This window comes from Stigmatopora argus, chromosome 12 (genome assembly GCF_051989625.1).
Source record: "Stigmatopora argus isolate UIUO_Sarg chromosome 12, RoL_Sarg_1.0, whole genome shotgun sequence".
Classification (NCBI taxonomy): Eukaryota; Metazoa; Chordata; class Actinopteri; order Syngnathiformes; family Syngnathidae; genus Stigmatopora; species Stigmatopora argus.
The window spans coordinates 11,589,401-11,604,401 of NC_135398.1; the positions used below are offsets into that span (position 1 = coordinate 11,589,401).

Genomic DNA, 15,001 nt, shown 5'->3' on the forward strand with positions numbered 1-15,001 from the left:
TTAGGGGCTACTTTAGTGAATTCGAAAGATTGGAAGGAAGGATAGGAAATTGGTATAACACGAGCACTGCCGATATAAGCCTCTGGTTGTTTCCATCTGAAAAAGCAGTGAGCTGGGTGAATTGAGCACATAGAAGGAAGTGGACTCGCCGGTGGGATCCCTCGTCAAAGTACGCTCCGAAGTGCTGATATGGGTTGTTTGGTACTCGGACGTTTCGTTGAAGGACGTTTGGTCCCCGGACGTTTGGTCGACCGGACGTTTGGTCGACCGGACGTTTGGTAGAACGGACGTTTGGTCGCTGGGTTGTTACTGATGAAACCAACCCTCAAAATTATAATCATGGGAGAGAGAGAGAGTGAGTTTAATATCTAAATATCTAATATCAAAATATCAACAGTAAACTCTTTGAGTCATAATTTGACAGCGAGCAAACCCGGCGACCAAACGTCCGTTCTCCCAAACGTCCGTTCTACCAAACGTCCATTCTACCAAACGTCCGGTCGACCAAACGTCCGGTCGACCAAACATCTGGGGACCAAACGTCTTTTGACGAAATGTCTTTCGACGAAACGTCCGGTCACGGGGTTGTTTTGGGGCTAAAATGCAGTAAAATATACCGGGTTTAGATGCTTAGGATGCAGGCTGGAGGCCATAGGGAATGATGGGGAATCCCAAACTACAAGGCTTTAGCTTGCATTGTTGGCCCCCAGGTCTCCAAGAGTGCACCAGTAAGAATAATCCCGGTTTTAATTTTAGACGATAAATTATTAGTGTTTCAACCTTGAACGGTCGATTGTCATAAATGTAAGATATTTACCATTTAACAGATCCGATGTGAAAGGAGACTTCCGTACAGGGCTCTTTCATTCATGGAGGCCATCTTATGGTGCTCCATTCTCCGGTTTGAACTCGTATGGTAAACTTTCATGTTTTTTGGGACTTACATAGTGTTGTTGCCTACTTTCAATTTTGTATTACAACACGTTGCATGATAAACACAATGTATATGCTCATTTTCCTTTAAGTTATATAGCCTCTGCTGGATCCTGTCCTACCATTATATCATAGGTTTTTAAGAACACTAATAAATGATGTACAATTTAAATAGTTTTAGTTACCTATGTGAGCCTTGAGAGTTTATTTTTGAATACTCTTTGACAAGATTCTATCATCTAATTACTGTGTAAATATCCATGATAGTGGGACTTCAAGTGCCACTTAGGGAATAATTACAGCACGGTGTTTGTTGAGAGCATTTGATTCTCCAACCTTTAAAGCCCAAGTGCCTGTTTAAAGATAGTAATACAATAACAATGGAATGATTATTTCATTTACACAAACTGAATTACTCATAGAATGCTTTTATTAGTTCTTTTTTAAGAACACAACACGGTTTGAATGACCTTGTGAAAGATAGTATTTAAATATCCATTAGTTGTACGCATGCATGTGTAGGTTGAGACAATTGAAACAGGTATAAAGTAGATTTAAAAATAAGCCCACACTCTTGACACTTTATAGTTCCTGTACATGTTCAATTTGTGGCTGTGTTTCTCCATCTGGTACATACGAATCCCATTTGGCCTCTTGGGTCTTTTACATCGAGTATTGTTTGCAACAGCTCATAAAACAATGGGTAGGCAACGAGTGACAAATTGGTGCGACAATCTGTTACTCTGATCTGATTACCTATCCCAGCCAACTATGGCCATTAGACAGGAGACACCCTGAATTGTTTGCTAGCCAATCGCAGGGCACAAGATGACGAACAACCTTTTGTGTATATACACTCATACCAAAGGACAATTTAGTGTGTTCAACTAGCCTAGCATGCATGTTTTGGGGGTGTGGGATAGAACTAGAGTACCAGGAGAAAACATTCAAAAACCACACAGGAAGGGTGAACCTCACTTGTCGAACCCTCAATCTCATAACCGTGCTGCCCAGGTTTTCCATCTGATTAAATTAGATTATTTTCACTGGGAAAAACCTTGAAGAATTCACTTTTTCAATAGTTGCCATTAGAGTCCTTAACTCTTACCCATCCAATCCCTTTTGTGTTCCAGGTCTGGCAATAATTTAGTAGTTTGATGATTTTTAATTGGAGGCACGGAATAGTTACATGGTGTCAAAATATGTCTTAATATTAGTTTGGAAAACGATGCTTTACAACAGTTGCTTTTAATTTCTATACAAGAGATAACACAGGCATACCCAATGAAGCAACTTCTCTGCCTCAAGCACAAAAGGAGTAACAGAAGGCAAGAAGCCAAAAAAGCATGCGTTGGCAGTGTGAGAGTGAGTGTGAAAATATGCCAGTATGGCGGTGTCATAGGATCACGGCCGACATCTGTCACGTGGGCCTGTCGGCGTATGCGCTCAATATGTTAACGTTAATATCCGCTGCCACCCCAACAAGCTCTGAACAGCAGTGAGTTTTAACCTTATGCTGACCAGACATCTCTACGTACTTTGCTCCGCCTGCAAAAAAATGGAAGCCATTTTCATTTCCCATCACTCAATCAACATTATGGCAGCTCTGGTTGCCCCCATTTTACTATTTTAAAAAGAAACAATTTTACATTTATACTTAACAAATATAAAAGTGGAGGAATTTCAAGTTGGCCATTGATACTTTGATTTTTCTGAAAGTGGCCCTCAGAGAAAAAAGTTTGGATACCCTTAATTTTGACTTACTAGCTCAATGAAGCATCCATCTTCATTGATAGAGTATCAGTGATGCTGAATACGAAAACATACTCTAGCCATAATTATGAAATATCAGTATTAAACACGTATACTGATGTCTTCTCCCTTCTTTCACTTGGTATTGCATTGCAAACAAAATTCAAATTCATGACATGAACTCATCATGCCACTGACAGCTCCAGATATCCAGTCCATTTTGACAAAGAGTGCTGGCAGTGAGTGATTGTGTTTCATTGCCAGTGACAGCAATAGACGTCCAATTCATTTATGAATGATCACTGCCAGTCTTTCCCTGTTAAAATATCAAGTGGAGAGAAGATACTAATCATTAGAATTCTTCACTTAAATAAGGGGAAAGACTCCCCTCTGCATTCACCCAAACATGATCAAATTTTGTAGAAACCATCATGTTTTCAGCCTGATGCAATACTTCATGTACTTTATTTGAATGTTTTATTAAGCGAAAGGGGTTGCTCACTGACCACCCCTCACCTTCAAGAAGAGATCCTGGAATGAATTAGGGTAGACCTGGGCAATTAATTCCACAAAGGGTTGCAGGGGGGGCAGGTTTTTGTTCCAACCCATACGAGGAAACCTTTCCACCAATCTGGTATCTTAGAAGTGCAATCACTGGATTGCAGTCAGGTGCTTCTTGTTTCAGCAGAAATCTAATTGGTTAAACTGTCTATGCTGGATTGGTTGGAACAAAAACTTGCACTCACAGCAGGCCTCGAGGACCGCATTGCCCAGGTCTGAGTTAGGGGCTGACGAGGGAATAGGGGGCTGCCAGACTCGGGTGACTTCCGTGAGGAGGGGCAGAATTTAGTGTCAGCCTCCCCTAAAAACATGTGATGAGGTCAGTCAAGCACTGTCCTTAGCTTTTTGTGGAGGTCCATCATGGGCGAGGGGGTAAGTTGTTCTCTTTCTTTTCTAAATGGTTGTTATTGTTAAACACATTTGCTGCATTATGAAAGTGCTTGAAATGAGTATGTGCTGGTTTGTTAGCCAATCTGTATTCAGTGTGGAAAGTAGGCTCTCAAATTGGTAACATGTGCTGACTACATTTTTGCTCCCAAAAAGCTCAGTGCTCTTTCCGCGTTGCTGTTGTTGTGTTGTTATCCTCATGCGGGTCGGACAATGCAATACTTCACACCACTTGACTAGATAGGCAGTTCTTTTAATTGTATCACATCCACAAGTTCATATTGAACATGAAGGAGATTTGTTGTTACAGATTTTGAAGTATATTATAGGATATGCGGTCCGGGGGGAGTGGTTAGTGGATCAGCCTCACAGTTCTGAGGTCGAGAGTTCTATCCAAGGTCGGTCCTCAATGTGTGGGTTTGCATGAGTTTTCTCCAGGTACTCCGGTTTCTTCCCACATCCCAAAAACATGCAGGGTAGGCTGGTTGAACACTCTAAATTGCCCTTCGCTGTGAGTGTGAATTGTTGTCCGTCTCCAATTCAAGGTGTCCCCTTCCTGTTACCCATAGTTAGCTAGGATAAGGTCCAGCACAACCTATAACCCGTGTGAGGATAAGCAGTTTAGAAAATCATAGTATAAGAAAAACAAGAAATGTCAAACATAAAAGATGAGTATTCATTCATCTTCCATACTGCGTATCCTCGCAAGGGTTGTGGGGGTTGCTGGGGCCTATCCCACTTATCACAACCATTTGCATGCCCACTCATACCACCACCAAGCGGGAATCGATCCCACACTGAAGTCAGGTCAGTGAACCCTTACAGCCTCGGGTGGCTTAAAAAATAAACAATTCCTGAAGTATTTCATAACTAAAGTTACCCACTGGGTGAGTGATAATAAGTAAAAACACAAATTATGGTTATTCAGATTGAGATGGAAAGGGTTCCGAATCATTTTTAGACTAGTATTCATTCATTTTTAAGGAAGGTTATTTCAAACTTTGATTCTCTAAAAATATTGAATGCTAACTTTTGATTAAAAAATATAGTGTAAGATTTTAAAAATACAGAAATAGAATAATTGAGATCAAAGTAGTACTCTAGAATGCATACCTGTCAACCTCTGACGATAACTGCCCTTATAAATGATTATGATTCCCCTTACAACCCCCCAAAAAACCTTACAAATACTGTACGACTCGTACGGTGTTTGTAAGGTTTTTTGGGGGTTTGTAAGGGGAATCATAATCATTTATAAGGGCAGTTATCGGCAGAGGTTAACAGGTATGAGAATGGAAATAAAATGGCCATATAATCTGATTTTTCCAGGTCTGAAAAAGATGACCATGTATGTTTTCAAATATTCTGTTTAAGAAAAATGCCTTTTTTGAATAAGGTGCTTTGGTGTGATGATCGACCTGTGAAATGGCCCAGCGATTGCTTGAGAAGGCTGCCCCGACAGGAAACGGTCAGACTTGAACTTCAAATGGCCTTTTTCAATGATTTCCCTTGTGGAGATTCTGCACTACTGGGCTTCTTTGTCAGGAGGGAAGATAAGACTTGAATCAGCCTTGATTTGTCCTGCAACTGGGAACATCTGCAAGAATGAGAGGACTCATTTAAAAGCGATTTGGTGTAAAATAAGACAAGAGAAATGTCTTCATACCCATGGTGACATAATTTCAGGAAATGCCCCTAATAGTATAGCTGCTTCAAATTACAATTGGCCAACTATCTGTTCATTTTTCAATGATAGCTTTTTATTTTAGCTTTGTGACTTGTGCCCTCCAGTCATCAGCGCCGTCTTTTTTTCCACACCACTTTTAACAGGCCAAGACTGGCCATAGGGTGTAGGTAGAAAATTCCACCCATGTCAGTCTAAAAAATGGCCTGCAGGCATGTTCTCTCTCCCACCCCTCTTGACAACAATTGAAATATTGCCTGATATGGACTGTTAAAGACTATTTTCCCACCCCGTGGTGACCCCCACATTTTCTCGCTCCCGCTTTCCTCTCCCCAATCCGTCCGGGTGTCCACCTTGGATCGTGCCAGTGGTGGTCTCTTCCATGTGTCCCTCCCTTCACGTGGTGTCCTTTGATAAAAATAATTAGATCACGATAGCACTGCTACGTTCAGAGGTAACTTGTATTTAATGATGTTTTTTTTGTCTGTTCTTCTTTTCTTCCGAGTGTTATTTCCTTTGCTGTCTATTGCTTTCACCAAATGAAAAAATATATAAACAGCGACATTGGGATCATACCAAACTCCCACGTTGCACATTAAAACCGTTCATTCCATAAAGACTCCCACTATTTCTCGCTGTGTCTATGAACAGGAAAGGTTAAAAAAATAAATAAAAATGTCTGTGGAGCCACCTGATGGTGTAGTGTTTCACTCGCCTGACTTCCGTGTGGGCAAGTGTGGGCTCGGTTACTGCTAGGTGGCAATATGATTGTGAGGGCGAATGGTTGTATGTCTCACTCTGTGTGCCCTATGGCTGGCTGGCGACCACTCTAGGGTGTATTCTGCCCTTCGCCCGTAGTTAGCTGGGATAAACTCCAGCAACCCTCGCAAATCTTGCGAGGATGCAGGGTACGGATAATGAATAAACAAAATGTGTATTGATGGGCCTGGTTAAGAGGCGATTCTGAAATCTACAACTAAGCTGTCAAGTGGCAATGCAAAATGCTTGGATGTCTCAATAACAAGCATAAAAAAAAGAAGATAAGCACTACCTTTGCCTGCCTTGACCCATTTATCCAGAACTTTCTTTTGATCACAGAAAATTTGACAACAATAACAAACCGGCTATCACTCGATAGCAACTGGAGGGTGTGAGTCAAGCCCACTCAACAATTTGACATTTATATAACATGAAAACTACCCCAAGGGATAACTCTGGCACATAACACAACAACAAGACTGGAGCCAAATATTAAAATAGCTGATATTTATCAATCTGTAGACTATTTCTACCAGATGCTTTCATATTTTTTTCAGGTGACTGCAGAAGGTACCCTTTGAAGTTACACAATTACTAGTTTTTACACACTGATCAAATGATAGAATGCTAAAAAAAACAATTATCAAGACTCACACAAACCCTTGCCTCTGTCTAGTTGAAACCGATGACTATTCAGAGGTAAGGATTCCTAGCAGAGGGCGTATGACTAAATAAAAAACAGTAGTCAAGACTCGATGTTATTGTGCGAGAGAGAGAGGGGATGAAAGAGGAAAAACATCTTGGGTTTATTACCATCGGATCTTGGGTTCCTACTGAATGGTGAATATCTTACATTTACGAACTGTTGTTTCTAAAAGCAAGTGTAGCGATTTAAAAACGAATAATTCATCACCTGAAAACGATAAAACCAATATGTTTTTTATTGCAGGACTTTTGGCAATGCCAGGGCCAACAACTAAAGCCTTGTTCTTTCCGTGTGCGTTCGATTGGTCGCCGGTCTTTTGGTCGCGGTCTTTTGGTCGCGGTCTTTTGGTCGCCCGGACCGCAACAACGGGTGACCAAAAGACCGGCGACCAAAAGACCGACGACCAAAAGACCGACGACCAAAAGACCGACGACCAAAAGACCGACGACCAAAAGACCGGCGACAAAACAAGGTAAAACAACACGGTCTATGCATCAATAAAAGCCTACAATGGCCATGAGCAGTTTCACTGAGCTGACGTGTGAGTGTATAAGAGTTTGGATGTACATGCGTTGTCCCTTTTAAGAAGCTACGTCAGTCAGGGTCTTAACAAGTTCTCCAACCAAAAACAATAAAAGTCAGGGAAATTTTGAGCTTTTCTTTAGCCTAATAATTACTAGGGCATTAAGTATGACTAAATAGTAATTCGCAGTTTGTATTTAGGGAATTTGAGCGACGATTTAAATGGTAATTATCACTTACCTTCCGGGCGACCAAAAGACCGGCGACCGATCGACCGTGTACCGTTCTTTCGGTTACCATGTCATTGTTAACAACTCTTCATTGACAACACATCATTTGTCACTTGGTCAAAGTGGGATTTAGTAAAACAAATAAAGAAGATTGAATTTCTTAGGAAAAAAAAAACAAAATGCCGAAAGCCACAGCAATGATCGTAAACAGAAGAGAGTGACAATGCGTGAAAAAGGCTACCTTTCACCACGTCATTTCTGATAACTGACTAGCTTCCTACCCAACGGCGCAATGGAATTAATTGTTTCTTTGTTTTGTTTATTTTACAAAAATGACTATGGGTTGTGCCTCAGTAAAGTCAAAGGTTAATGAGACTTCTATTTGTAAATGAGATGTTTGAAAGACTTTAGGTTGCTCAGTGAAACTGTCTTCAGGGACTGAATTTTCCCAAAACTGCAGAGCTGAGGTGCCGAGCCCACCCGTGAAATGTGCTGTTTTGCTAAAAGCAAATTAGCTGGCAAACAAAAGCTTACCATTGCCTTGCTTTATCTTTATTCCCGAAACACTTAACATCTCTGGATGAGATGGGGAAATATCGTTCCCGGCTTGATTTTTATTTGCATAATGACACAATTGTGTTTTTATTTGCCGCCTTCGGGCCCCATTCTATTTAGCTTTATGGGAAGATGGGAGTGTAATCTTGAAGGAGAATTGGTCCACCAGACTCCATTTCGGGCTCAGCGCTCCCTTTTTGCCTCCGTTTGATTACTTTTCCCTCTGTGGTCGTCTTCTCCTAGCCGACCGTTCCCTGGCGGAGACTGACGGTGACAGGTGAATTGGACATTCTGTGTGAGGAGCTTTTTCACTCCTGTGTGGCATGGTTAAAGCACGAGACAGTGAAAAAGTGTTAATTACCATTCCTTAACTATTTTGTTGGCATTGGCGATGATATACGTTCAATCATTTAACTCTTTTCGTGACCGGACGTTTGGTCGCCCGGACGTTTGGTCGCCCGGACGTTTGGTCGCCCGGACGTTTGGTCGCCCGGACGTTTGGTCGCCCGGACGTTTGGTCGCCCGGACGTTTGGTCGCCCGGACGTTTGGTCGCCCGGACGTTTGGTCGCCCGGACGTTTGGTCGCCCGGACGTTTGGTCGCCCGGACGTTTGGTCGCCCGGACGTTTGGTCGCCCGGACGTTTGGTCGCCCGGACGTTTGGTCGCCCGGATGAATATAATTTTGAGAGCTGGTTTCAACAGTAAACTCTCTGTGATGTTGTCAAACGTCCGGGCGACCAAACGTCCGGGCGACCAAACGTCCGGGCGACCAAACGTCCGGGCGACCAAACGTCCGGGCGACCAAACGTCCGGGCGACCAAACGTCCGGGCGACCAAACGTCCGGGCGACCAAACGTCCGGGCGACCAAACGTCCGGGCGACCAAACGTCCGGGCGACCAAACGTCCGGGCGACCAAACGTCCGGGCGACCAAACGTCCGGGCGACCAAACGTCCGGGCGACCAAACGTCCGGGCGACCAAACGTCCGGGCGACCAAACGTCCGGGCGACCAAACGTCCGGGCGACCAAACGTCCGGGCGACCAAACGTCCGGGCGACCAAACGTCCGGGCGACCAAACGTCCGGGCGACCAAACGTCCGGGCGACCAAACGTCCGGGCGACCAAACGTCCGGGCGACCAAACGTCCGGGCGACCAAACGTCCGGGCGACCAAACGTCCGGGCGACCAAACGTCCGGGCGACCAAACGTCCGAGTACCAACTCTTTTCATCCTTCTGCTGCGATTCTAAATTAAATTTTCCGTAGCTGTCACTCCAATTCAATTGGCAGTGAATGAACATTTGTGATAATGCCTTTCTGTTTTAACTACAGTGTGGTGCAGAGAAGAGGAAGAAGAAAAAATGGGATTTAGATTCGTTGAAGAAAGAGGTGCTCTTGGTAAGCTTTCGAAGACTTCTTGCCTGACATATGAAATCATTGTACTAGCCATGTCAATAAGATTTTATTGCTTCAACACAAAAGCTGCTTCAAAATCATTATATTCATCTGCCATGTTATCTAATTCATTTTACAATTGGTTATTGAACTCTATACCAGTTGGGGTATAAAATAAACAAACTCTAATATCATGACGGCTCCGGTCGGCTTATGTCACTCACACTCAGATGCTGGAAAGGCTAATGAATACAAACAAAATGTCTGCAACCAATGCGCCAGAGACCCCCATGACCCCCCCTGTGCTGCCCTGCCCTCCTGCCTCGCAAGTGCCCTCTCGCTGGGCCGCTTTGTACTCCAACGCTAAATAATTTGTGGGCCACTGGCGGTGTGTGGTGACTCCTTGAGCTTCTGTCAGAAATGCCACTGTGAAATGTGGCCTGGCTTTTTCTCGGTCGGGCATCTTCTGACGCGCCTCTTGTCAGGCCCATCTTTTTGGCGGCGTGGATCATGGCAAGAATTGCGCTTGGCTTTCGTCAGCCCGTCCTTGTCTTTGGGAGCTTTTGGCAGCCTGTCAGCATGATTTATGGTTGGCGTATATAGTACTTTGGACCCTTGGAAGAATGTGCTGACTCGGTGTTTTCACGTAAAATTTAAACAGGTTTATTGACGGCGCCAGTTTGATTCTGTATTGAACATTTCGCTCCATGATTTCATCCGTAAGAACGTCATTGTAAATATTGCATCTCAAGGAAGCACTGTGCTAAAACTGCAGTTGAAAATGTTCAAAAATGATAAGTGTAACATTTCATTAATCTGCCAGAAGGGCATGATTGACCCTTGGTAACATGCCTTTTGTTGGCTGTCCTATTATTAAAAGTTTTTTGCACCAACAAAATGATGTTATATGAAGAAACAAAACCTCTGAAAACAACTTTTTTCCACAGGGATGAAAAGAAATGCGGCATGAAAGGGTAGTAATGAAACAAAGGAAAGTTACCCAAACTCTAAGACTAGAAAATGCTACAAAGCGTATGCAACTCGGTTTGCAGTTTAAATGAGATTTTATTTGTCTTTCAATTTCAGCCAAATTGATGCAATTTGAATCTATTCTGTGTTAGTCATTCTTTGTTGTTAGTTGAACAATGTCACTTTTCTTTTTTTTGTTTTACATACAATCATATGCAAATGTCAAAATTCAGTCAATTCAGTCAGAATTTTATAGACAAATGATACTATTTATGATTGGGTCGTCTTCCTGGGGAAGGGCAAAACAGAAAATAATTGAGAAGCAAACTTGCTGACATTGACGCAGGGATTGATTCTCACTCAGTGATGGTGTTATTGTGCACTCACAATGTTCTGTCTGTCTCTTTATGTGTCTTACGGGTGACTGGCAACCAGTCTAGGGTGTAGTCTGGCTTTCCCCCTGCTGTGATAGGCTCCAGCACCCCGTGATTCTGACAAGGCTTAGCAGTATTGAAAATACATTGAAAAGCACTGGTTTAAACGCAGCTAACAAAATCGATAGAAATGCAAAACATCGATCAATATTACCTACTTTAATGTTTACTGTACCACTCATCCTCGCAAGGGTTGCTAGAGCCTATCCCAGCTGTCTACGGGCGAAAAGCACACTACACTCTAGACTGGTCACCAGTCAGCTATAGGGCACACAGAAAGGCCGACTACCATTCGCACTCACAATCATACCGCCACCGATCGGGAATCGATCCCATGTTTTCCGCACTGAAGTCAGGCGAATGAATGCCTACACCATCAAGTGACTTGTCATAATATTGTAGTTATAATAAAAATCATGCCAAAACTCAACTCGCTTATGACGATAAATGTCCAATTCATTTGAACTAGTTTGGCTGATAGTGAATGATCAAGATAATTGGGCATCTATCGCTGGCCAAAGAGTTGAAGGAATACAAAAATTGAAATTGCATTCTTCAATCTGCACCAAAATAAATGTACCCAAATTTAAATAGTTATTGCTAATGAAATATATAAAATAATTGAAATTAATCAGTTCTGAATAAAATAATTGACCCATTTAAATTATTCATTTGCTAAATCTAGTTCTCAGTAACACAACCTCTAAAAAACACTTAGTTTCTGACTTGTGTGTGTGTGTATATATATATATATATATATATATATATATAATTAATATTGCCTATATATATATATATATATATATATATATATATATATATATATATATATATATATATATATATATATATATATATATATATATATATATATATATATATATATATATATATATATATATATATATATATATATATATATATATATATATATATATATATATATATATATATATATATATATAAAGGCAATATTAATTATTTAAGTACAATTTCTATTCATTTAATGGACGTCTGAATTATTCAACAACCATTTTACTGGACTGTCGTGTTAAACAAATGCCACTAAAAGCTGCCATGGAGTGTGTAAGTATGTTAAATAACAAAATTAATTCATCTGTTCATCAAAATGGTGGCAGGTGGGATCAATAAGCTGATTGGTTAGGTCTTAAACCTTGTCTCACTTTCTTTGGACAGGATGACCACAAAACTCAGTCGATGACCCGAGCAACCGATATGGACTGGACCTGTCCAAGGTACACAACCACACACACACACACACATACACACACACAAGTTACGTGCTCTGTGGTGTCCTAGTTCACCTTGGTAATGTTTTCTTCCTCAATCTCTCAAACACAGTTTTTTTTTAGTTTTTCTTGTCTTGTTGTGCGAGCATGAGGTTGTCGAAAAGAACGTCGACGGGCTTCCAGACAGACAATTGATGTGTTTACACACTAAATTGCAAGCCCAGCAGTCAATAAGTTCTCACAAGGATTGTCTGCAAATCAAAGCATGCCACGCCCGCCACACACACTTACAAAGTGTGACCGAAGCAAATCTATATTTTCCCTCCTGATTTTATTGGGTGTAAAAACATGGACAAAATGTTCAATAAAGTTACATGCAGCAGTTTTACAGAGCAGGGGACGTGTTGGCCACTTTATGACATGCAGGCTGTTAACAGGCCGGGCAGGAATACTCCACAAGAAGTCATCATGTACAAATACTTTGTTCCTGTACTTAGGTTGATTTAAAGAAAAGTTTTTGCTCGGTTGATTAGAACGTGCCTGCGTGGGTTTTCCATGGGTACTTTAGTTTCCTCCCACATCCCTAAAACATGCATTGTAGGCTGGTTGAACACTCCAAATTGCCTCGTTATGAGTGTAAACATGAATGATTGTCTGTCTCCTTGTGCAACCAATTAAGGGTGTCCCTCACCTGCTGCTAATATTCTGCTGGGATAGGCTCCAGCACCACCTGTGGGTTATAATTGGCCCTTAGGTTTGAGACCCTTGTCCTATTTGAATGTAATAAAAACAAACAAAGAAAAATCATATGTAAAAGCAAGGGTTAATATGCGAGCAGTAGGAGGCAAACTGTTTAGTGTAAGATGATTTTTTTGTGTGCCAATTATCAAAATGGCTATTGTATATGAATATAGTATTTTTATTTTATTTCTAATGAATTTTTTGTCCTTTTCTTAAGCTGATTTTTTTTATTTTGTACTCCTTATATTTGACTTAAGCTAATACCTTTTACTTTCATGAGTTATTATTCATACAAGCATTGAATCCTGGTCTTTGTTTCAACCGATTCCGTGTTGACCGTTTAACCAATGGTGGGTCTTCTAAAATAAGTAGCTCCTGGCTGCAATCAACTGATTTCACTTGCAAAAGGTTCGGTTTGAATGAAAACCTACACCCCCTGCAGCCCTTTGAGGACCGGTTTGAGACCGCTGCTTTAAATCAATGTCAAACAATCAAGACTATCTGTCACCTGGGTGAAGACTAATTGGGATGTTAAACAATTCCTGAACCACCTCCTTGTCAGCAGTCGCATCGTGAGAACGGCTTCTAAAACACAAGCGAGTTATAATAAAGCATCTGTAAAGGAATAATAGATGTCTTCCCCAAGGAAAGAGTACAAGCATCCCTCATTTCGCCGCATTAGCTGACTTAAATACTCCAGCAAATGGACCCAAGCAACCATCCACAGTGCGTTTTATGGCCGCCAGTCATTACGCAATCATTATTCAGTCTTAAGTCGTTGCATAATGGAGGGTGTCGCCGCAGCAAAGTGACGAGGATCGGGTGTGCGCAGCACCGATAACGTTAATCTCCCCCACGATTGCCATCTCACTACAGTGGGTGCGCCTCTTCTGCTCCGCCACACGCTTCGGAGTTCAAAGCTTTGTCGCTTTCCGTGCATTCAAAATGTATTATTGTCTTGCAAATGAACAGCACGTCTTATCGTTAATACCCCTGGTGTATTTTCATGTAGTTGTCAGATGCGTTGATTATATTTCAATAACACCCATTATGATTTTACAATTCATTTTCCATTATGTAGTCACTGGATAGGTTTACGGAGCATAGAGGTTCTGCCTTGAAGATGTAGCCTAAAATCTCAAGCAGGTTGGGCTCATGTTTATAAACTTGTATACTGGAGATGTGAATCGATTTCATGACAATACGAGGTAATATCGATTCTTTGGAATTCTTTGGAAGAAAAGAATTTGTTTCCATACCATTCAAGGCCCTTTGATCGATTTTAACAGTTTTTTTTATACGTTTAACAATCAGTTGACAATTTAATGTTTTTGAGGATTTTGACTCTGAAACATTTCAGACATTTTAACGCATACGATTTTCCCGGCGATCGATCTATTACGGTGCATTTTTAGTATAGAAGTACAGTAAAAGAGTGGTTAGTACGTATGGCACACAGTTCATCGATCGAGGGTTAAATCTCTGGTGGGTTCTGGCCTTCCTGTGTGGAGTTTGCAGGTTCTACCCATGCCTACGTGGGTTTTCTCAAGGTATTCCGGCTTCCACCCATGTCCCCAAAACATGCATGGTTGGCTGGTCGAACTGTCTAAATTGTCCCTAAGTATGAATACGTTCATGCATCGCTGTTCATCTCAGTGTGTCGTTCTACACTTGTGAGGATAAGTGGCTCGGATGATGAATAAATGATAAGTTCAAACCAAAGGGAGGCAGAGCCACCATAACACGGTGCATGTGAGTGAGAGAAAAGGAAAGACAGTGGAGAGCCTGACACGAAAGCATCTTGAGCTCCATTCTCATTAGATCTCGGGCACCTACTGAATGGTAAATATCTTACACAATCTCGAAGCAAGCCTTGGAAAAACTAATAATTTATCATGTAACAACATCTAAAACCCTGTTGTTTTAATTCCCATGTTATTGTTAACAACTCTTCACTGCCAACACATATTTGTCACTTGGTCAAAACAGCCATCAGGAAAAATGTTTGATGTTGTAGTCAAATTTTTGAAACAACCGAAATAGCGTAATTACCGGCCGGCCAACTTTGATGCGCTCAATCCACTCAACCCACTGCTTGGTTGGATGGAAAAAAATTGAGGCTGT

The 15,001-nt window shown here is 41.6% G+C and overlaps 2 protein-coding genes across 2 annotated transcripts in view; both read left to right on the forward strand.

Moving 5' to 3' along the window:
- Positions 1-15,001, forward strand: part of lig1 (ligase I, DNA, ATP-dependent) — a 79,263-nt gene that overhangs the window by 53,773 nt on the left and 10,489 nt on the right. The gene's annotated exons all lie outside the window — the stretch shown is intronic.
- Positions 3,607-15,001, forward strand: part of atp1a2a (ATPase Na+/K+ transporting subunit alpha 2a) — a 52,045-nt gene continuing 40,650 nt past the window's right edge. The window contains 4 exon segments of the mRNA XM_077615535.1: positions 3,607-3,618; positions 9,421-9,486; positions 12,084-12,093; positions 12,096-12,142. Coding sequence (XP_077471661.1) covers positions 3,607-3,618; positions 9,421-9,486; positions 12,084-12,093; positions 12,096-12,142 — 135 coding nt within the window.